General features: G+C 39.3%; 2 protein-coding genes across 2 annotated transcripts; both read right to left on the bottom strand.

Annotated features, from left to right (window-relative positions):
- Window positions 1-7,534: 7,534 nt before the first annotated feature.
- Window positions 7,535-8,473, bottom strand: LOC144216358 (olfactory receptor 7G2-like). Its single transcript, XM_077745693.1, has one exon. It carries the CDS (start codon window positions 8,453-8,455, stop codon window positions 7,535-7,537), a length of 921 nt encoding a protein of 306 aa, XP_077601819.1. The 5' UTR covers window positions 8,456-8,473.
- Window positions 8,474-14,866: 6,393 nt separating this feature from the next.
- Window positions 14,867-15,823, bottom strand: LOC144216354 (olfactory receptor 7G2-like). Its single transcript, XM_077745688.1, has one exon. It carries the CDS (start codon window positions 15,803-15,805, stop codon window positions 14,867-14,869), a length of 939 nt encoding a protein of 312 aa, XP_077601814.1. The 5' UTR covers window positions 15,806-15,823.
- Window positions 15,824-24,743: the final 8,920 nt, after the last annotated feature.

Below are 24,743 nucleotides of genomic sequence, written 5' to 3'. Positions count from 1 at the left end.
GGAGGGTGAAATAGGGGGTGGGAATTACAGAGTGTACTTGTGATGAGCACAAGCGTGGTATGGAAGTGTTGAATCAGTAGACTGTACACCTGAAACTGATATTGCACTGTATGTTAACTAACTGGAATGTAGATAAAAACTTTAAAAAAAACTTAAAAGAACTCTGATGGCAAAATAATCAAGTCTTACTAAATCTGAAAGTATGGGTACATGCTTATTTGTTTTATTATTCTATGCTCTTTTACCTTTTAAATATTTCATAGGTTACTAAAAAGAAACAGGTAGATTGGGATGTAGTTTTGGGATCTGCCTCATTCTCTATCTCCTCTCTCTCAGAATTCTTATAACCAAGAAACTGTGTCAAAACCAAAGATGTCTTCTAGAAAGGAGTATCATGAGCCCGGAGTCAAAAGGAAAGGAGAGACTGGGCATACATCTAATGAATATGTCAAACAAATTAAAAAAAAAAAACAAAAAAAAAAAACAACTGTTAGAGAATTCTAGAGTTTTATTCAAAATTGAGCAAAAGTAGATTGCTCGCGAGAATGAAAAAGTCCCAGAACTTTAGGATCAGGGTAGGTGATTAGCAGAATGAGAGATGGTCAAGCATTGGTGCAAAGGTGCAGTGAAACAGGTCAAGGAAAAGATTGATGGACCATTAGGCAGGCACCTCTAAGGTGACCTAATTCTCCTCATCTTCTGCATGTTCTCATCTCACAGTTACCAAATGGACCTATAAACAAAGAACTGTCCTTAGTGTAAAGCATACAGTAGGGAACTTGAGATTACCTGGGTGTCAACAGTAAGGAATAACATTCAGTTCTTCCTTGGATGTGAAGAAGAAAAACAAAAGCTCTGTTCTCAGTGAGCGCAGAAATATAGTGAAGTACTAGGCTTCTGTGCAGAAATAAGAGACCCTGGGATTAGGCCCAGGTGGGCTGCAAATGACCTGGGTATGGCTGTTGAGTGGGGTGATCACAGGCAGACTATTTGCAGTCTCTTTGTCTTTGGGGGGTTCAATATCCAAAGCTCCTCATTAACCAAATTCTTTTACTCTCGTGTGATCACAGGGCAGCACAAATCCTGGAGGAGTGGGGCTCAGAGATGAGGGACTTTGTTTTGTCTGATTCTTTCATCCTGAGTGGTCAAGCATACGCTATCTTCTTCCTCCACGGTTCTTGGCTCACATCCATTTCAAGTCACCTGCACACGCAAACACGTCTTCCTTCTGTTGTTAGACTCTAGTCTTTTTAAAGGGTCTGTTTTTTTTTATTTATTAACATTTATTTATTTATTTTGAGAGGGGGAAGAGGGGCAGAAAGAGAGGGAGGGAGAATCCCAAGCAGGCTCTGTGCTGTCAGCTCAGAGCCTGACACAAGGCTCCATCTCACAAACCACGAGATCATGACCTGAGCTGAAACCAAGGTCAGACACTTAACTGACTGAGCCATCCAGGAGCCCCTAAAGGTATATTTAAATTCAACTGTGTTTTAATAACAATCTCAAGAAGAATGAAATTACATTTGAACTAAAAATATGTCATTTCCTTCCATGGAAGATAAATATTACCTGGATTAATACATGTGATAATATAGGAAGTATGGCCTAAAAATGCAAACACTAAGGGCTAATGTTATGTATTGCTTATTGAATGCTGATTTTGCCTGTGCATGTTATATTTAGCAGTTGTTAATATAGTCTATGTACTCAAGGGTAAAAGATATTCTCTTTATAAAATTTCATTACCAACTTTTCCCAATTTAGTATTAATAGCTTAAATATACTTTTTTTTTTCCACATCAAGGACCATGGGTTAAAATTATGGTTTTTGGCTGTCAATATTGTTACAGTATATTACAAATTATCAGAGTAGCAGTCAACCTGTGATGCCATATGGCTCTGAGGATGTAATAATAAGATCTGGGGACTCTTTATTATAACAACAAATTTTATTTTCATTGTTAGGATACAATTTTTTTTAAAGTGGGCTTTGGGGGACCTGAGTGGCTCAGTTGGTTAAGTGTCCGACTTCGGCTTAGGTCATGATCTCACAGCTTGTGAGTTCGAGCCCCGCATTCAGTTCTGTGCTGACAGCTCAGAGCCTGGAGCCTCCTTCAGATTCTGTGTCTCCCCCTCTCTCTGGCCCTCCTCCACTCACACTCTGTCTCTCTCTCCCTCAGGAATAAACATTAAAACATTTTTTTAAAGGAGGCTTCATGCCCAACACGAAGCCCAATGTGAGGCTTGAACTCAAGACCTGGATCAGGACCTGAGCTGAGATCGAGTTGGACATTAATTGACTCAGCCACTCAGGCGCCCCATGTTACGATACAATTATTGAGACACTGACAGATCCCAATGATCAGAAGCAAGAGCCCATATATGAATAGGCAATTTCTTTTTATTGCGGGATTACAGTGAATGGATGAACGAATTAAGAGGTGCAGGGACAAAATGAATTTAGCTTCCGATATCACATCAAAGTCCAGGTCATACTCCAGGTGAGTTTATGCCTCAAATGTACAAGCCAAAGCTATAAGTCCTTTATTTTGAAATAAGTATGGGTTATAGAAACAAAATTAATGAGAACAAACCACTCAAGAAAACATTGACAAATTCAACAATATTAAAACTAAGCATTTATATTCACCCAAAACACATTACAACTTATTTATAAAGTAAACTACAAACTTTTTGAAAGAAAATTTCAATGTATGTAAGAACGATTTACCATCTCAGTTAAATAAAAAGTGCTATGAACTAATAAGAAAAAATAGGTAGCTCAATAGAAATACCATAAACATATATTTTGCAGAAGAGGAAAAATAAATGGCCCATAATAAGAAACAAGATTCTCTGTCTCATAATAAGGGAAATCTACATTATTGAGATTTGAAAAACTTGTTGGAACTACCCAAAGGAGAATAGGCCCCTATATCCAATAACTTGGCTCCTAGTATAAGACCTTCCCTCATTTTTGTCAGGAGATATATATGAGATTATTCAAACTGTGGTATCCATAATAGTGGAAAACTAGCTACCAAATGTTCCATCCACATAGGAATCGACTGCTATTTTGTGCTATCATTCTTCACAATGTCAAATTATATGGTATAGAAAGTGAATAAATTAGTGCAATACCCCACAAAAGGTTTGAATCCCAATGGCAAAATGATGCAAAAATAATCAAGACAAAGAATTGAAACCTTAAGACTAAACTTTAAAAAAAAATTTTTTTAGTATTTTATTTACTTCTGAGAGAGAGACAGCATGAACAGGGGAGGGTCAGAGAGAGAGGGAGACACAGAATCTGAAGCAGGCTCCAGGCTCTGAGCTGGCTGTCAGCACAGAGCCTGACGTGGGGCTCGAACCCACGAACCGTGTGATCATGACCTGAGCCTAAGTCGGACGTTCAACCGACTGAGCCACCCAGGCACCGCAAACTAAACTTTTAATAAGTTCAAAAAGAGGCAAATTTATTTGTAAAATATAATTAACAAATGGTATAGGGATATATACAGGGTGATAGAAAGATGCAGTCGAATTCTATGACTATGTCAGTGTGTAGAGCAAACATGATCAGATATAGGCAACTTCATAGAATGCAATTGACTAAAACATGAAAAAAATGGTGCACACAGAATTCAGAATATTGGTTACTTCTGGAATGGGAAAGGTGATTTGACTTGGAATCTCTTCAAGTATATTCTATGCTTTAACCTGGTAATGAGTATTAATGTTTTCATCACATTACCATTTAAGAACTATAGATGCATTTTATATGCCACTTCATCTATGATGTTTTAATGAGTAAAACTGAGGTAAAGTCTTTCATATTCCAAAATACAAATATATTCTCCCACATTTAATATTTACATCATGTTTCTCAGACTTTGGAGTGTATCAGAAATTTACAAATTTACAAATTTACAAACTCATCCTTTGGATGTGTCCCTAGTGATTCAAAGTCAGTAGTTCTCAGCAGATCAGAAATCTGCCATGTGAACAAGGGCCTCAGGCCATCCATCTGTGCCAGTGTTCTGTGGANGCAAACTAAACTTTTAATAAGTTCAAAAAGAGGCAAATTTATTTGTAAAATATAATTAACAAATGGTATAGGGATATATACAGGGTGATAGAAAGATGCAGTCGAATTCTATGACTATGTCAGTGTGTAGAGCAAACATGATCAGATATAGGCAACTTCATAGAATGCAATTGACTAAAACATGAAAAAAATGGTGCACACAGAATTCAGAATATTGGTTACTTCTGGAATGGGAAAGGTGATTTGACTTGGAATCTCTTCAAGTATATTCTATGCTTTAACCTGGTAATGAGTATTAATGTTTTCATCACATTACCATTTAAGAACTATAGATGCATTTTATATGCCACTTCATCTATGATGTTTTAATGAGTAAAACTGAGGTAAAGTCTTTCATATTCCAAAATACAAATATATTCTCCCACATTTAATATTTACATCATGTTTCTCAGACTTTGGAGTGTATCAGAAATTTACAAATTTACAAATTTACAAACTCATCCTTTGGATGTGTCCCTAGTGATTCAAAGTCAGTAGTTCTCAGCAGATCAGAAATCTGCCATGTGAACAAGGGCCTCAGGCCATCCATCTGTGCCAGTGTTCTGTGGATGTCAGAGGAGAGAGCTCTGCGCTAGAAGACACCAGGGCAGCAGATAGGGAGCTATCCCGCAGCTGTGGTGCTGACACAATACCTCTTCTCACCAAGAACGGCATTCCTTTGGTTATCCTAGGAGACCTCTGTCTTTCTCCCCTAATACACACATCCAGAAAGATACTTCTGTCTGATGGCCCCACATTTTTGTACTTGTGGAAAAAGGGATGACCCCTAATGCTACCAACTTCTCTTCTGTCTTATTTTACACTCAACATCTCCTCCACAGAAACACTGAAACATTGTTTTCTTCATAATAACACGTGATAATGTTTTTGCATAAAAGCCCTCATTTAGCAGCCAACTCTTTAAGACTTTAGTCCTTCCGTCAATTTTACTCAGTTATATTTCTCTGTGTGGATTCCACCTGAGATGAGTGAGAAATACTGCAAGGAGAGGTAACTAAAAGAAAGAGGTAACTAAAACACAGATACATTCTTTTATTTTTTTTAAAGGTACATTCTTTTTTTTAATAGTTTATTGTCAAGTTGGTTTCCATATAACACCCAGTGCTAATCCCCACAAGTGCCCTCCTCCATGCCTATCACCCCCCCTTCACCTCCCCCCTACTCCCATCTGCCCTCAGTTTGTTCTCGGCATTCAAGAGTTTCTCATTCTTATCAACAAATCAGAGAGGGGCACCTGGGTGGCCCAGCAGTGAAGCGTCTGATACTTGATTTCGGCTCAGGTCATGATCTCAGGTTTTGTGAGATGGAGTCCCATGTTGGGTTCTATACTGACAGCTCAGAGTCTACTTGGGATTCTCTCTCTCTCCCTCTCTGCCCCTTCCCCCCACCTCAAAATAAGCAGACATTTTAAAAAATAAATTAATGAGAAAGAATTAAAGCAAATAGGGTGTCAGAAAAAAGATTAACACCCATTAACTTACCTACTCAATAACTAGTTATTTGATTATATCACTCAGACCAGAAAAGCTGCAGTAAAGATAAGCAAATATAAATGTAGAAGCAGGTGGTAAAAAGATGGGAATTCAAAAGGATTATAAAACTTATATACAAGATATGAAAACATGACCTGAACTGAAGCTGGACACTTAACAAACGGATGATACCAGTTAGATCTGTTGAGTCTCCTAATATGTCGTCGTTGTATTAGGTGCTTGTGATGGTTATGACAGTTGGCTGCCCAAGAAGAATTAACCTTAGATGGTCAGTCTAAGACTTTCATTTTAATAATTTCTCTCACACTAGTAATTAGATTAAGAAGGGGCATATGATCCTCTTCTCAGTGATGAGATTTAAGGGGATATCTTTTGGATGATGCCATGGAAAGGCCAATTATCAAATGGCCCAGGGAAAGACAGTCAGTTTTCTGTCTCTGGGCATCACAACTGACTATGACACCTGTGTCTGCTACCACCACCTGTCCTTGAATGAAGCCACTTCATGTGAGGTGAATAAATTCCTATTCTTTCACCTTTGTACATTCCCTACCTCTGAAGTCCCTGTATGAAAGATAGCTCCTGGGAACCTGGGTGGTTCAGTCAGTTAACCTCTGACTCTTGATCTTGGCTCAGGTCATGATCTCACGATTTGTGAGATCGAGCCTCATATGGGGCTCTGTGCTGACAGTGTGGAGCCTGCTTGGTATTCTCTCTCCCTCCCTCTCTGCCCTTCCCCTGCTTTCTTACTTTCCCTCTCTCTCTCTCCCTCTCCCCCCCCTTTTCCCTCCCTCCCTCCCTCCATCTCAAATAGGTTAATTAAAAAAAAAAAGAAGAAGAAGAAGAAGGGCACCTGGGTAGCTCTGTTTGTTAAGTGTCCAACCTCAGTTCAGGCCATGTTTCACAGTTTGTGGGTTCAAGTCCCACGGCTGACTCTGTGTTGACAACTCAGAGCCTGGAACCTGCTTTGGATTCTGTTTCTCCCTCTGTCTCTCCCTCCCCCATTCACATTCTGTCTCTCTCTCAAAAATAAAATATTAAGCAAAAATTTTTTAAAAATAAATCTCACTTTCTTGTTTGAGAATATTACAGAAATTGTTCTTTTTATTATAAGAACCAAAGACTTTCAACTTCAGGTTCATATATCTCACAACTGTCTCAAACCACTGAGATAATCAGATTTCACTGATGCTACAGATGATAAAACTGAGTTTAGTGGATTCTTATGTTGCTCCAGAGCAATACAGTTTAATAGAGACAACTCTCAGTGATTACTGAGTGGGGGTAAGAAAGGCCAGCCCCCTTGCCTCACAGTATATGCCTGTCTGGGGTGGGATTTGCATGGTCCTAGTTGTGGGATAAGGTGGAAGCTAGTCTGTACCTATAACCGTAACCTTGCTTTGAACTTTATTCTGAACATGCTGTCCACTAAAATCACTATAATGAGATCCCAGGATTCAGGTCCTCTCTTTATGGAACATGACCCAAAAACCTGAATTTAAACATTTGAAATCACTTGTCAAACATTACAAAATCAGATTTGAAGTCCAAGTTGAAATGCATGTGGCCATCATGTTATCTAGTCATTTTAGATGATCTTGATGATAGATCTGAAACACCAGAATACCTTTTATTTGGCTCATTCTAGAAACCTGACCCAAGGGACACCTGGGTGGCTCAGTCAGTTGAGTGTCTGACTTCAGCTCAGGTCATGATCTCACAGATTGTGGGTTCGAACCCCGTGTCGGGCTCTGTGCTGACAGCTAGCTCAGAGCCTGGAGCCTGCTTCAGATTCTGTATCTTCCTCTCTCTCTGATCCTCCCCTGCTCATGCTGCCTCTCTCTCTCAGATGTAAATAAAAATTTAAAAAGAAGATTATAAAAAAAAGAAACCTGACCCAAATATGATGACAGAATCATTAAAAAAAGTTATTCTACCTGATTATTTTTCTGAAAGCTTCCTTCACATCCCTGTTACGCAGGCTGTAAATAAAGGGGTTCACCAATTGAGGAACCACAGTGTACATCACTGAAACTACTGAAGTCTTTCTGGAAGAGTCAGTAACTGCAGAAGTAATGTACACCCCCAATCCTGTCCCATAGAACAGGGACACAACTAAGAGATGAGACCCACAGGTGGAAAAGGCTTTATAATTTCTGCCAGCTGATGGCATTCTTAAAAGTGAAGATAGAATTTTAGTATAAGAGAAAATTATCCCAAAGAGAGAAATACCACTCAGTGTACCAGCCATAAAATTAGCCAAGAAGGTATTGATGAAGGAATCAGAACAGGCAAGCTTGATGACCTGCGCAAGTTCACAGAAAAAGTGGGGGATTTCCAAGTCAATGCAGAAGGACAATCGCAACGCCATCAGACTGTGGAGGAGGGCATCCATGATGCTAATGTACAAGGGGAGTAGAATTAGCAATCCACAGAGGCAGGGGTTCATGATGACCGTGTACCTCAGTGGATGACAAATGGCAACATAGCGGTCATAGGCCATTACTGCAAGGAGAAAGTTTTCAAAACCAAGAAAAGCCAAGACAAAGCAGATCTGGGTGATGCAGCCTGTGTAACTGATGCTCTGATTCTGTGCTTGGATGTTCACCAGCATTTTTGGGATCATGGTTGTGCTTAAACAGATGTCAGTAAAGGACAGGTTGGAGAGGAAGAAGTACATGGGGGTGTGGAGGTGGGAGTCAGAGCTAACAGCCAGGATGACAAGCAGATTTCCCAGGATGGTGACCAGGTACATGAGCAGGAATAGGCAGAAGAGTATGGGCTGCAGTTCTGGATCCTCAGTCAATCCCAGAAGAAGAAACTCTGATACATCTGTTTGGTTTCTGGGTTCCATGTTGTTGATATAAAATATTGGGTAACAAGAGAATAAAATGTACAGTCACCGGACCAACAGCAGCAGTACCTGGGAATTTGTTGGAAATGGCAATTTTTGGATTCTACTCCAGACTTATTGAGGAAAAGCTCCAGGGGGGATGATTAACAAGCTCTCCAGAAGATTCTGACATATGATAGAGTCTGAGAACTGCTGTTCTAGAAAAACAGATATCTATGTTGTGAACCCAAGTGGATATTTGAATCTTTCCCTCTGTGTATTTCTCCCTTCATCCTTATTCTTTCCCTCATCCTCTTCTCTCCACTCAGTTAATCAGCCAAAATTCTAATGAGCAATGAGTGTTTAACACATTGTGTCAAGTCAAGAATGAAATAGAGAAGACGTGGCTTTATTCCTTTAGAATTATTCCACACCTTCCAACAATCAGAAATAGAGGAACAGAATTACAAAATCAGTCTCATCTCTAGGGATCTTCTTGATATGATATGATAATATGATATGATATATGATAAATGACATATCACAAACAACAACAACAATAACATCAACAACAACAACAATAAAAAGCCCAAGTTAAATGTGAGAAAGGATGAAATGGATAGACAGATAAAAATATAACACTTTGTCTTGGAAGGCAGACTCATAAGATGACATTGGCACCAGGCATCTTAAGAGGCATGTCCCTGTGCAATAGTGGTTGTCTCTTTCTTGGGGGACGCAGTGACCATCAGAGGATCAATCATTTGGTGTAATAGTTAGATTCATACACTCTGAACTTAATGCAGCTCCAGTACTTGCTTTGTGAACTGTATTAGAATCCCGATGCTCTTGTGTGTATTTTAGGAACTATCATAGTACTTTACAGAGTTGTTGTAATGGTAAAAAATGAATAGGCTTGAGTCAGTCTGCACACTACTCAGCTGATGAGACCCTCATAGTGACATTTCCTATTGTGATTTTTTTTTTTCTGCCATAACAACAGCATCTGGCATGTTTCACTCCTAGGATGGAACTGGTAGCTTGGGGCAAGTTGAGGAAAAAGGAAAGTAAGAGACCATCCTTAATGTGTTAATTGTAAATTTCAGGGATGGGTTTATGTGCTGAAACTCGCTTTAGGAATCTTGGTCATGTACAGAGGAAAGGGAGGGAATATCAACATATCAATGTTTATTTGGTGTGGACATAAAGCAATGAAAAGAAATTAAATATCAAAAGAGATTAGATCTATGAATCAATACAAGAAATGAAGACCAACAAGAGATAAAATTGTTCAAATAAATACCATAAACATATACACACATATCATACACATACATACACATACAATATGAAAGCATGCATGGGGGACACCATTACATTGGTGTTGCCTCTGTGAGGGGAAATAAGAGAAAGGAGTGCCTTCTGTATTTATATTATTTTGTTAATTAAAAAAATAGACATGAGATGATATAGTAGAATGCCAACATGTGTTAATTCTGGAAATGAGTTAATGGTAGCATATTAAAGTTGTTACTACAGTATCTATGCCATCCTTATAGCTTAAAATATATGGTATTTTTATAAAAATAAATGAGTAGATGAAGGAGGTAGCCTGCTCTGTCTGTCTGGGTCTACACTTCCTTCTTCTAGATCCTCACAACCAGGCTACAAATATAACACCAAAGTCCTTCTGTACAAAGCTGATTAATATCTCCCCCTTCTACCACCAAAGGATGCAAGTAAATGTCAGAGAATTTCATAATAGTCATCATGTTTGTGAAGGAGAGATTTAAGCTCAAGGGCAAAATGGTTCCTGCCATTAAATATACAGAATAGGGGACGCCTGGGTGGCTCAGTCGGTTAAGCATCCGACTTCGGCTTAGGTCATGATCACACAGTTCGTGGGTTTGAGCCCCATCTCGGGCTCTGTGCTGACAGCTATCTCAGAGTCTGGAGCCTGTTTCAGATTCTGTGTCTCCCTCTCTCAGAAATAATTTTTTTAAAAAAATAGACAGAATAGAAAACTAGCAGAATAAGAGCTGCATCAGCATTGTTGAAGAGGTACAAAATAACATGTCAAGATGATGACATTCAGGGAGGAGTCCCTTTGGGGATTTAGTACTGACCATTTTAGGCATGGACTCTCCTCATGGCTATGCAGGGTTACAACTCTAGTAAACACCTTCCCTCATGTTCAAAGCATTGTCTACGGGACTTTCTGTTACCTGGCTGACATCATTGCTGGATGATACTTGACATCTCTGGATATTGAATGATGGAGACAGAAGGTCTGTCTCTGAGAAGGGTGGAAGGATCAAGTGAAGCCCCACATTTCAGGCAAGTGGGATCATTGCTGGGATGTGGCTCAGGTGTTGCTTCCTGACTGGGCAGGGCTGTTGAGTGAGGTGGTCATAGACAGACTATTTGCAATCTCTGTATCCCTGAGGGCTCAATATCCAAAGCTCCTCATTAGACAAACACTTTTATTGTTATTTGGATCCCAAGACAGTGTAAATTCTGAAAGGCCAAAACTATAGAAGGAAAGATTCAGGATGGCTGATCCCTGACCTTGTGAGGCTGTACACACACACCACACAGTTCTCTCCACCTGTTCATGCTCCCTCCCGCCCCATTTCACATGCCTTGCACGTGTGGACAAACCACCCTTCTCTAATTGGGTTCCTATCTTTAAATATTTTTAATGTTTATTTTATATCAGAGAGAGTCAGAGAAAGAGAGTGCACAAGTGGGGTAGGAGCAGAGAGAAAGACGGAGACAGAATCTGAAGCAGGATCCAGGCTCTGAGCTGTCAATACAGATGCAGGGCTTGAACTTAGTAACCATGAGATCATGACCTGAGCTGAAGTCAGACGCTCAACCCACTGAGCCACCCAGGTGTCCCTGGATTCCTGTCTTTAGATATAAGCAAGGCTATCTCTATCTGATTAGTGATATCAGGAAACCAGATTCTAACTCTATGTGTGAAAACACAGTTTATATATGTGAATATAAAAATATATATTTATAAATACAGATAAGCTACATAAAAATGCAAACAGTGATGATTTTTCTCCAAGAGTCATTGAATGTTTCTTGAACTTTCATTTTCTTTCGTATATTTCATATTGCAGATTTTAGTCTATAATCTGTAAACAATTCTGACTGTGATCAATATGGTCAAGACTTTATAATTTCATAAATACCTTTCCAGTTTCATCATGATGGTTTCAGTGTACATTTTTCTTCACATCAGTGGATCATGGGTTGAAATTATGACACGTTTTAAAAAATAGAGTTATGAGAAATTACAATGTCATGGAGAAGGCAATAGTATGCTGGTTCATCCATACTTTCAGTGAAATGAGTGAGATTTCATCCATAATTTAATAGGCAAAGATGTTGCTCCATATTAATACTTAATTAGAAACTTTTCATTATTTAATGAATTTCATATATTCATGTGCTTACCAATTTATTTTTTATCACATGTTAACTTTTCTGTATAACTTCATTTTTTAATCAGTAGAGTTCTTGCTCTAGTATCTGAAACCAACATGAGACAAGGTGGCATTTGAATGTCATCCTTTGGGGCGCCTGGGTGGCTCTGTTGATTTCAGCTCAGGTCATAATTTCATGGTTCATGAGTTGAAGCTCTGCCTTGGATTCCCCACTGACATGCAGAGACTGCTTGGGATTCTCTCTCTCTCTCCCTTTCTGCCTCTCCTCTGCTTGCACATGGTCTCTCTCTTTCTGTCTCTGTCTCTCTCCATTTTACAATAAATGGGTGAACTTAAAATAAGTAATTTCTTTTAAAAAGAGAGATGAGATAACACGTTGGCAAAGGTGTGGAGAAAAGGAAACCCTTTTGCACTGCTGGTGGGATGTAAATTGCCACAACTAAAATGGAAAACAGTATAGATGTTTCTCAAAAAATTAAAAATAGAACTACCATCTGATCTAGCAATTCCACTTCTTGGTATATATCCAAAGGAATGAAAATCAGGATCTTGTAGAGATATCTGCACTCCCATGTTCACTGCAACATCACAGTAGCCGAGATATGAAAACAACCTAAGTGTTAGCAGGTGAATGGGTAAAGAAGATGTAGTATATACACAACAGGCCATTATTCAGCCATGAAAAGGCAGGAAATCCTGTCTTTTGTGACAACTTAGATGAACCTTGAGGACATTATGCTGAATAAAATAAGTCAAACAGAGAAAGACAAATACTGTATGATATAATATGTGGAAAATCTGAAAAAGTTAAACTCAGAAACCGAGTCACCAGGAGTTGGGAAGAGGGGAAAATAGATGTTGGTCAAAGTGTATAAATCTCCAGTTATAAAATTAACAAATTCTGGGGATCTAGTATAGATCATGATAATTATAGCTAATAATACTATATTATATACTTAAATATTGATAAGAGTAGAATCTTAAATATTCTCACCACAAAGGAAATGGCAATGAAGTGACAAGATGGAGGTTTTACCCATGCATTGGTATCAGATCTGCACATTGTACACCTTAATTTTACACAATGTTATATACAATTATAACTCAATAAAGCTGGGGGGGGGGGAAATGGCCAAATACTGGAAATTAAATACTGGCTGCATAAATACAATTTCTGTCACCAGAGTTGCATTGCCTCCTCATTTTTCTCTGCGTTATTTCCATTTCTGTCTATCTTACAAGGATACATGTGATTATATTTAGAGCTACCCAGATAATAGGGGAATAAGCTAATCTTCAAAGACTCCAAGTAAGTACAATTTATCCTTTTATCATAAAATATTAATAAGTTAGGGGACTAAGGGATGGACAAATTCTTTTGAGGACCACCATACAACCTATTACAGTTGTCGTTCTTGTTGATTCTTCTAGTTGACTCTGTGGAAAATTCTACAATCATCTGACTCAAGGAAGGAGAGTCAGAGTTCTTTCTCTGGGAATCATGCCCAAATATGACATCTCCATCTGGTGCCACCACCTCACGACCCTGAGGAGAGCCAGTACGAGGATAGTAGAACCCATGGAGGACTGAGTCAATCCCTACTACCCTGTTCTTATACATTCCCTGCCTCTAAGTGCTTGTAATGAAAGGCAACTCTCTATCTTGTTGGTAATATTAGAGTTAAAGATTCTTTTTCTTATAGCAACTGAAGATTTCATCACTGAGAAAGTCTGAATATCTCACAATCATCTCAAACCACTGAGATAATCTAATCACACAATTTCATAGATAATAAAATGAAATATGGTAGATGCTAAGGTTCCTCAAAAATACAGTTTACAGTCAACAAATTAATTACTACATAGGTATATAAAAGGTCAGCTCCCCTACTCTATGATAGGTATAACTACAAGTGCAATTGACATGGCCCTACCTTGAAATCAGGTGGAAGCTAGTCTCTAGATATAACCACAGTCTTGCTTCAATACTTTCCCTGTTGNCTCCTACACTGTTGGTGGGAATGTAAACTGGTACAGCCCCTCTGGAAAACAGTGTGGAAGTTCCTCAAAAAATTAACAACAGATCTCCCCTATGACCCAGCAATAGCACTGCTGGGAATTTACCCAAGGGATACAGGAGTGCTGATGCATAGGAGCACATGTACCCCAGTGTTCATAGCAGCACTCTCAACAATAGTCAAAACATGGATGAATGGATCAAGAAGATGTGGTTTATCTATACGATGAAATATTACATGGCAATGAGAAAGAATGAAATCTGGCCATGTGTAGCAGTATGGATGTAACTTGAAGGTATTTATGCTGAGCGAAATAAGTCAGGCAGAGAAGGACACTTACCATATGTTTACACATATAGGAGGATTAGGAGGAACTTAACGGAGGATCGTGGGGGAGAAGAAGGGGTTAAATGGGGAGAGGGAGGGAGGCAAACCATGAGAGACTCTTGAATGTTGAGAACAAAATGAGGACTGATGGGTATGGGCGGGAGGGGAAGGGGGATGATGGGCATGGAGGAAGGCACTTGTGGGGTTGAGCCCTGGGTGTTATATGGAAACCAACTTGACAATAAAATATTTAAAAAGGGGAAAAAATACTTTCCCTATCGTACATACTTTCTGTAATATTGCTTCTGAGAGTGATCAAAAAAACAAACCAAAAAAAGAACCCAACCCCCAAAAGCCATTATAACTAGAACCCTTGCCTCAGGTTCTGCTTCTGTATAGAACTTAAGCAAAGAAATTGAATTTAAAGAATTAAAGTCATGTGTCAAACACCATAAGATTAGACAAAAAAAGCAAAGTATGTGTCAGCCCCAAGTTAAAATGAACTTGGGCAATCTGTTGCCTGGTTAGTTTAGAGAATTCAGTGATGAAAAAATCAAGCATATGGCTCATCCAGGATTCCTATCACTTTGCTTCCTTCTAGAAACCCAAGTCCAAAGCATATAGCATAATCACAGCAAAGAAGGCATCCCATTGATGAGTTTTCTCAAGGCTCCCTTCATGTCCCTGTTCCGCAGGCTATAGATAAAGGGGTTCATCATTTGAGGAACCACAACATACATTACTGAAGCCACTGCAGTCTTCTTGGAAGAGTCAGTAACTACAGAACTAATGTACACTCCAACAACTGTTCCATAGAACAGAGAAACGACTGACAAATGAGACCCACAGGTGGAAAACGCTTTGAGCTTTCCCCCTGCTGATGGCATTCTCAAAACTGAGGAAAAAATTTGAGTATATGAGAAAATGATTCCAGAGAGAGGAATACCACCAAACAGGCTAGCTACAAAATATATCAGGATGTTATTGATGAGGGTGTCAGAACATGCAAGCTTGATGACCTGGGCAAGTTCACAGAAGAAGTGAGGGATTTCCAAGTCCTTGCAGAAGGATAACCGTAGCACCATCAGACTGTGGAGCAAGGCAACCACAACGCTAAAGAACAGTGAGAGTAGAATCAGCAGAACACAGAGTTGGGGGTTCATGATGACCGTGTACCTCAAGGGGTGACAAATGGCCACATAGCGGTCATAGGCCATTGCTGCAAGGAGAAAATTCTCAAAACCACCAAAAGCTAGGACAAATCCAACCTGGGTGAGGCAGCCTCTATAAGTGATGCTCTGATTCTGTGCCTGGATGTTCACCAGCATCTTTGGGATGGTGGTTGTGCTCAAACAGATGTCAGTAAAGGACAGGTTGGAGAGGAAGAAGTACATGGGGGTGTGGAGGTGGGAGTCCGAGCTGACGGCCAGGATGATGAGCAGGTTTCCCAGGATGGTAACCAGGTACATGGACAAGAACAGGCAGAATAGGAGGGACTGAAGTTCTGGATCCTCAGTCAATCCCAGGAGAAGAAATTCTGAAACATCTGTGTTATTTCTGGGATCCATGTTGAAGAACCTAATGGAAAAGATGGGTTAAAAGTAAAATAAAGTGAATGGTCCCCTGGGTGAGCAACAGTAGCATCACCTGGGAACTAGTAAGAAATGCAAATTCTTGATATTACTCCAGATACACTGCTGATAAACTCTGAAGTAAGGACCAGCAGTCTAAGTTTTAACAAACCCTCCAGATAAATTTGATATATGAAGTTTGAGAGCCAGTGCTTAAACAAAAATAAATAAAACTTTATGTATATGGTGAACCAAGGGAATATTCAAATCTTTCCCTGTGCTAATTTCTCCTTTCATCATCATCTCTTACTTTCTTCCACTCAAAGTTTTGCTTAGATTTTTATTGATCACCAACTCTTTTTCACATATTGTGCCTAGTGCTGAGGCTGAGACAGAGAATAAACCATGGCATTTTCTTCAGAAATATTCCTCATCTCAAACAAACAGAAAGATGAGAATAAAGTTATCCAATCTCTATTATATAGTTTGGTGTTCAAACCTTGGTGTGCCTGAGAATCAACTGAAGGGCTTGTCAAATTACAGATGAGTTACATCGTACCACCATTTTATTTATCTATAGGGAAACTTAGGTGGGGAAGTACACAGTGCCTGGAAAAGATAATGTGTAAATTCAAATAGTTTGGCAGCTCAGTTGACTGTCTAGACCAATCATTGGTAATGCCTCTGGATAATTCAGAATTAGCATTCCTAAACCAACACTTAGATTTCAGAAAACTTTCTTTAAAATCTTAATGTATTCATCTTGAACAATGCCCCAAATCTTTTCCCTTGTTTACAGCATATGTCCACCCCTACCCATGAAGTATGGTATAGCAGGTGCATGACATCCATCCCAGTATATGCTCTGTACCTGAGTAAAGATTAGAAAATGTTGCCTACAGAGGTGCCTGGGTGGCTCAGTTGGTTAAGCGTCCGACTTCGGCTCAGGTCATGATCTTGCACTGGCATAGTACTTGAGTTCGAGCCCTGCCTTAGGCTCTGTGCTGACAGCTCAGAGCCTGGAGTCTGCTTCAGATTCTGTGTCCCTTTCTCCTTCTGCCCCTCCCCCTACTCACACTCTGTCTCTCTCTCAGAAATAAACATTAAAAAAGTTTTTTAAAAAGAAAATGTTGCCTATAAACTTGAAGCTGATAATCCCCATGTAAACACTTCTCACCTGTACTAGGAATTAATTCTAAGAGAAGCTGGGTAAATGTCAGTGACATTCTCTATCTTATTCTAAGGAGACTTTTTCCCTAGGTGATAGGTGGCAGGTATATCATTAAAAACAAACAACAACAACAACAAAAACTCCACCCAGCTAAATGAGAGAAAAAGCATAGGCTTCTAAAAAATAGGTGAAAATAGCAACAATTATTGGTCCTTGGTACTTAAAGGATAATTAGGTATCCTTCACAAGATTGCTTCTGTAAAGCAGTGGTCCTCTCTCTTACATGAATGAGACAGAAATGGCCATGACAACCTTTATCATTTGATGTTTTCCTTAGACATAAACACTGAATTTAATCCAGAGCAGAACCTGATGGGGGGGGGGGGGAAGGAAATTATTCACTTATATGAAAAGCCTAGTATCCTCATTTGTATAATGGACACGATCATAAAACCTCATGGGGATGTTGCAATGATGGAAATGAAGAGAGAAGAAGCATCTGGGACAGTACTCGGTGTATGGGACTCTCATGGTGACATTTTCCTATTGGGCACGTGTGTTTTTTCCTGCCACAAACAATGGCACTTTGTATATTTCACTCCTCACACGGAAGCGGTGGGGTGGGGCCCATTGAGGAAAGACAATAGAAAGAATACCCCTAGCATCATAACTCCAAATTTCAGGGAAAAGGTTATGAGCTGAGAATCTTTATCATGTAGAAAAAGAATGAATGAATCATCAATGATATCAATATTTATTTAAAATGAACATAGGATGAAATATATAGCAATTAAAATAACATGATGAAATGTATTAGATACACAAATCAGTATAAAATATGAAAACCTATAAGAAATATTTTCAAATGACAAAGTGTACATCATTAGAAAATTTTAAATTTATTTTGTACTATCGTAAGGAATAATCCATCATAAAAATAAACTTAATGGGTTTTTATTTTTATGATGGATTATTCAAGTGAAAAAGAATCCCACAGAGATAAATAAAGGATGGTACCCACCAATCAAAATTCACACACAACACCATCTGCAGTCTAAGTGTTTTTATTGCAGTAAATATTACAGGTATATGTGAAGCCCCCACATCATGTATTTGAACAATCTTGATTCTTTTCTTTCCCCAGGGGAGTCACTACATGAACTTCATATATATTATTCCCTGGCATTTTTTACTATAATTTGTATTATTGTTAATATAATAACATATAAACAACTACATTATTTTCAATTTTGAAAGCTTTATATAAACAAAACCATATAGTACATGTTATTTACATTTGTCATTCTTATATAATTTCTCTTCTTTATTACTAGTATATTTAATCTCATTTTAATTACCAGAGAGTAATCCACCGTATTATTATGTCATGTCATTATTATGTCACATAAAGCCATGTGCCACCACATTCAAGATGTTGTCGTCTCTGGGAAGGGGGAACAAAAACAGAATACAAAAGAATGCCTTCTCTGTGCATATTATTTCATTAAAAAGACCTCAACTTTGTATAGCAAAATGTCAACATTTGTTGATTCTGGAATGCATTGGAGGGTGTTTTTAAATGTATCATACCACCTCTGTTGTTCTGTAAAATGTTTGGCAACTTTACAAAGATAAAGAAGTACACTAAGAAGGCAGCCAGCTAGATCTCTCTGTCTCCACTTTCTCCCCACTGTTCTCAAGCGAGCTAAAAAGATAATACACTCTTCTGTGCAATGGTGTATCAAGAACCAGGAATGCAAATAAAATGAAAAGCTGACCAAAACCCTTCCTTAGGACTATCACAAAAATTCAAGTAAATTCCAGAAAGTTTCATAACAGTCATCTTATGTGAGAAAGGGCAGATTTCTGCTCAGGAGAATAACGGATGCTGCCATTTTCTGGGGAGATTAGGAGACCAGCAGATTGAGAACAGCGTGACTATCGGTGCAAACTTACACGGGGACTTGTCAACGAGAAGGCTGGAGTGCCATCGGACACTAACACCCGGTTCCCATCACTTCATACATGCACACTCCTTATTGCTTCCCCTGGATGAATCTTTAGTAAAATACCTGCCCTCCTTACAGAAGCATTAACTAAGGGACTTTAAGTTACCTGGCTGGCTTCAGTCTTCAGTGTGGAATGATGTTTGACATGTCACCTGAATATTGAAGACCAGAAGATCTGTCTTCTGGAAAGGCAGAGGGACCAAGTGAAGCAATGGGCTTGTGGTCAAGAAAGATCATTCCTGGATGGAGGCTCAGGTGTGTTGCTTCTTGACTAGGTACGGGCTGTTGAGTGAGGATTGTCACAGGCTTGACTCTACAGTCTCCCTGGGGAATCAATATCCAAAGCTCCTCATTAGACAATATTTTTAGTATCGTTCTTATCCCCAAGCTGTGCAGATCCTTAAAGAACAACACAATAGAAGAGAGTAATTCATGATGTCTAATCCCTGACCATGTGGGGCCAGGTATACACCCTGCAGTTCTCTCCACCTGCTCAATGTTCACCCCCATTTCACATATCTTGCACGTGTAGACACACATATTTCTCTAATTAGACTCCAACCTTCAGGTTTTACAAATAGTCAAAGGCATCTCTATCTAATTAATGATATCAGAAAGCCAGATTCTAAGTGTGAAAACACAGTTTATATATGTAGGTGTAAAATATATATTTATAAATACAGCTAAGCTATGTAAATATGCAGTTGGTGATGATTTTATCTAAGAGTCATGGAGTGTTCCTGAACATTCATTTTCATTCTATGTATTTCATACTGCAGATTTTAATATGTAATCTCTAACAATTCTGACTGTGATCAATATAGACAGAACTTTAGAATTTCATAAACACCATTTCCAATTTCATCACAAAGGTTTCAGTGTACATTTTTCTTCACGTTAGTGGATTATGGGTTGAAACTTCTTTTTTTATCATTCTACTTTCCCCCCCCCATTCTACTCTTTTTAAAAAAAAGTTCTTTTTTTGGGGGGGTACCTGTGTGCTTCAGTTGGTTGAGTGTCCTACTCTTGACTTTGACTCAGGGGATGATCTCACAGTTTGTGAGACTGAGCCCTGCATGAGGCTCTGTGCTGACAGCGCAGATCCTGCTTGGGATTCTCTTTCTCCGTCTCTCTTTGCCTCTACCCCACTCACATTCTCTCTCTCTCTCTCCCTCTTCCTCTCTTTCCTGCCCTCAAAATAAATAAACATTCTTTTAAGTTTTTATTTAGGAGAGGAGTTAAGATAACAGAGAAGTAGGGGGACCCTGGACTTTCCTAGTCCATCAAATGCAGCTGTATTGAGTCAGATCATTTGAGACACCCAGGAAGTTGATCTGCAGACTGGAAGTAGGGTCTCCACAGTTGGAGGGAGACAGTGTCACGGGTGCAAAGTGAATGGATGTGAATTGGGAGAGAGAAAATCAGCAGTGCCAGGGAGGGAAGTGAAACCTTTTCATGGAGAAACAAAGTGGAAAGAAAGAGAGAAGGGTTAAGAGAGTGCGGCGTTGGAGTCACACAAGAGGAAAACCTCTCTGGACCACTGGGGAGTGAGAAGTACTGAGTGTTGAAGGTTGTTTTTTGTTTGTTTGTTTGCAAACAGTGTTTGGAGTTGCAACTCTGTTTTGGAAGTGCTTGACTTCTCCTGATGAGAGCTGTGGCACGCCCTTCTGGGGAAGAGAGAGCTGGTCCCAGAGTGCATAATGTAGGGCTCTCTGGGGCACTGTGAGAAAGAACATTCCCCTTCCTGGACTACTTTTGGAAGAGGGTATAATACCTCCCCAAGAACAAGAGCCACTGCAGGTGCCAGCAAAAGGGTTTTCATCAGCAGGGAACAGAGGCACACCCAGAGGAGATAACAACCTTTGTTGTTCTAGTGGTGCTACACACACAGTACAGGCGTGGGACTGTTTTTCAGCATGTTCTTCATATTTAAGAGTCTTTTATGTTTTGTCCCCCTCCCTGTTTTTATATTATTTTTGCTTCCCTTCCTGTATGTTCATCTGTTTTGTATCTTAAAAGTCCTCATATGAGTGAAGTCATACGATATTTGTGTTTCTCTAATTTAGCTTAGCATATTATACTCTAGTTCCATCTACACAGTTGCAAATGGCAAGATTTCATTCTTTTTGATTGCCAAGTAATACACCATTGTATATATACACCACATCTTCTTTATCCATTCATCCATCGATGGATATTTGGGCTCTTTCCATACTTTGTCTATTGTGGATAGTGCTGCTATAAACATTGGAGTGCATGTGTCCCTTTGTTTTTTTTTTTATTATTATTATTATTTTTAATAGTTTATTGTCAAATTAGTTTCCACATAACACTCAGTGCTCATCCCCACAAGTGTCCTCCTCCTGCATGTGTCCCTTTGAAATAGCATAGCTGTATCCCTTGAATAAATACCTAGTAGTGCAATTGCTGCGTCACATGGTAGTTCTATTTTTAAGTTTTTGAGGAACCTCCATACTGTTTTCCAGAGCGGCTGCAACAGTTTGCATTCCCACCAGCATGCAGAAGAGATCCTCTTTCCCTGCATCCTCACCAACATCTGTTGTTGCCTGTGCTGTTGATGTTAGCCATTCTGACAGGTGTGAGGTGGTATCTTATTGTAGTTTTGATTTGTATTTCCCTGATGATGAATGATCATCATCATCATTGAGCATTTTTTCATGTGTCTGTTAGCCACNTTCTTTTTGATTGCCAAGTAATACACCATTGTATATATACACCACATCTTCTTTATCCATTCATCCATCGATGGATATTTGGGCTCTTTCCATACTTTGTCTATTGTGGATAGTGCTGCTATAAACATTGGAGTGCATGTGTCCCTTTGTTTTTTTTTTTATTATTATTATTATTTTTAATAGTTTATTGTCAAATTAGTTTCCACATAACACTCAGTGCTCATCCCCACAAGTGTCCTCCTCCTGCATGTGTCCCTTTGAAATAGCATAGCTGTATCCCTTGAATAAATACCTAGTAGTGCAATTGCTGCGTCACATGGTAGTTCTATTTTTAAGTTTTTGAGGAACCTCCATACTGTTTTCCAGAGCGGCTGCAACAGTTTGCATTCCCACCAGCATGCAGAANATTTTTGCTTCCCTTCCTGTATGTTCATCTGTTTTGTATCTTAAAAGTCCTCATATGAGTGAAGTCATACGATATTTGTGTTTCTCTAATTTAGCTTAGCATATTATACTCTAGTTCCATCTNTCCCCACAAGTGTCCTCCTCCTGCATGTGTCCCTTTGAAATAGCATAGCTGTATCCCTTGAATAAATACCTAGTAGTGCAATTGCTGCGTCACATGGTAGTTCTATTTTTAAGTTTTTGAGGAACCTCCATACTGTTTTCCAGAGCGGCTGCAACAGTTTGCATTCCCACCAGCATGCAGAAGAGATCCTCTTTCCCTGCATCCTCACCAACATCTGTTGTTGCCTGTGCTGTTGATGTTAGCCATTCTGACAGGTGTGAGGTGGTATCTTATTGTAGTTTTGATTTGTATTTCCCTGATGATGAATGATCATCATCACCATTGAGCATTTTCTCATGTGTCTGTTAGCCACCTGGATGTCGTCTTTGGAGAAGTGTCTATTCATGTCTTCTGCCCATTTCTTCACCGGATTATTTGCTTTTTGGGTGTTGAGTTTGATAAGTTCTTTATAAATTTTGGAAACTAACCCTTTATCTGACCTGTCGTTTGCAAATATCTTTTCCCATTCCATCAGTTGCCTTTTAGTTTTGCTGATTATTTCCTTCGCTGTGCAGAAAATTTTTATTTTGAGGCGGTCCTAATAGTTCATTTTTGCTTTTGTTGCCTTTACCTCTGGAGACATGTTGAATAAGAAGTTGCTGCGGCCAAGGTCAAAGAGGCTTTTGCCTGCTTTCTCCTCAAGGATTTTGATGGCTTCCTGTATTTATTTATTTATTTATTTATTTCAGAGACAGAGAGAGAGAGAGAGACAGCGAGCGCATGAGCAGAGGAAGGTCAGTGAGAGAGGAAGATACAGAATCTGAAACAGGCTCCAGGCTCTGAGCTAGCTGTCAGCACAGAGCCCGATGGGGGGGTTGAACCCACGAACCGTGAGATCATGACTTGAACTGAAGTCGGACGCTTAACCAACTGAGCCACCCAGGCACCCCGATGACTTCCTGTCTTACATTTAGATCTTTCATCCATTTTGAGTTTATTTTTGAGTGTGGTGCAAGAAAGTGGTCCAGGTTCATTTTACTGCTTGTTGCTGTCCAGTTTTCCTGGCACAATTTGCTGAAGAGACTATCTTTTTTATTTATTTATTTTTTATGTTTTATTTATTTCTAGGGGAGAGAGAGAGAGAGAGATAGCGTGAGCAGGGGAGGGTCAGAGAGAGAGGGAGTCACAGACTGAAACAGGCTCCAGGCTCTGAGCCAGCAGTCAGCACAGAGCCCGACCGGGGCTCGAACCCACGAACCGCGAGGTCATGACCTAAGCGAAAGTCGGACGCTTAACCGACTAAGCCACTCAGGCGCCCCTGAAGAGACTATCTTTATTCCATTGGATATTCTTTCCTGTTTTGTCAAAGATTAGTTGGCCATACATTTGTGAGTCCATTAGTGGGTTCTCTATTCTGTTCCATTGATTTGAGTGTATGTTTCTGTGCCAGTACCATTCTGTCTTGATGACTGCAGCTTTGTAATACGTCTTGAAGTCCAGGAGTGTAACGTCTCCTGCTTTGGTTTTCTTTTTCAAGATTGCCTTGGCTATTTGGGGTCTTTTATTGTTCCATACAAATTTTAGGATTGTTTGTTCTAGCTCTGTGAAGAATGTTGGTGTTATTTTGATAAGGATTGCATTGAATATGTAGATTGCTTTGGATAGTATCAACATTTTAACAATGTTTGTTCTTCCAATTCAGGAGCATGGAATATTTTTCTATTTTTGTGTGTCTTTTTCAATTTCTTTCATAGCTTTCTATAGTTTTCAGTGCATAGATTTTTCACCACTTTGGTTATGTTTATTCCTAGGTATTTTATGGTTTTTCGTGCAATTGTAAATGGGATCGATTCCTTGATTTCTCTTTCTGTTGCTTCATTGTTGGTGTATATAAATGCAACCTATTTCTGTGCACTGAGTTTATATCCTGCAACTTGGCTGAATTTTCTGGTGGATCTTTTGGGTTTTCCATATAGGGTATCATGTCATCTGCAAAGGGTGAAAGTTTGACTTCCTCCTGGACAGTTTGGATGCCTTTTATTCCTTTGTGTTGTCTGATTGCTGAGGCTAACTTCCAATACTATGCTGAATAACAGTGGCAAGAGTGGACATCCCTGTCATGTTCCTGACCTTAGGGGAAAAGCTCTCAGTTTTTCCCCACTGAGGATGATATTAGTGGTGGATCTTTCATATGATCTTGAGGTATGATCTTTTTATCCCTACTTTCTTAAGGGTTTTTATCAAGAAATGATGCTGTATTTTGTGAAATGCTTTCTCTGCATCTATAGAGAGGATCATGTGATTCTTGTCCTTACTTTTATTGATGTGATGTATCACATTGATTGTTTTGCAGATATTGAAGCAGCCCTGCATCTCAGGTATAAATCCCACTTGGTCGTGGTGAATAATTTTCTTAATGTATTGTTGGATCGAGTTGGCTAGTATCTTGTTGAGGATTTTTGCATCCATGTTCATCAGGGAAATTGGTCTATAGTTCTCCTTTTTAGTGGGGCCTTTGGTTTTGGAATCAAGGTAATGCTGGCTTCATAGA

The sequence above is a fragment of the Crocuta crocuta genome, unplaced genomic scaffold (genome assembly GCF_008692635.1).
Source record: "Crocuta crocuta isolate KB4526 unplaced genomic scaffold, BGI_CrCroc_1.0 scaffold650, whole genome shotgun sequence".
NCBI lineage: Eukaryota > Metazoa > Chordata > Mammalia > Carnivora > Hyaenidae > Crocuta > Crocuta crocuta.
Note: the sequence above shows the minus strand (reverse complement) of the source record. Positions and strands in the feature narration are given on the sequence as shown.

Coding starts and splice junctions, on each gene's coding strand:
- LOC144216358 (XM_077745693.1), bottom strand. CDS start 8,455: ATGGAACCCAGAAACCAAACAGATGTATCAGAGTTTCTTCTTCTGGGA.
- LOC144216354 (XM_077745688.1), bottom strand. CDS start 15,805: ATGGATCCCAGAAATAACACAGATGTTTCAGAATTTCTTCTCCTGGGA.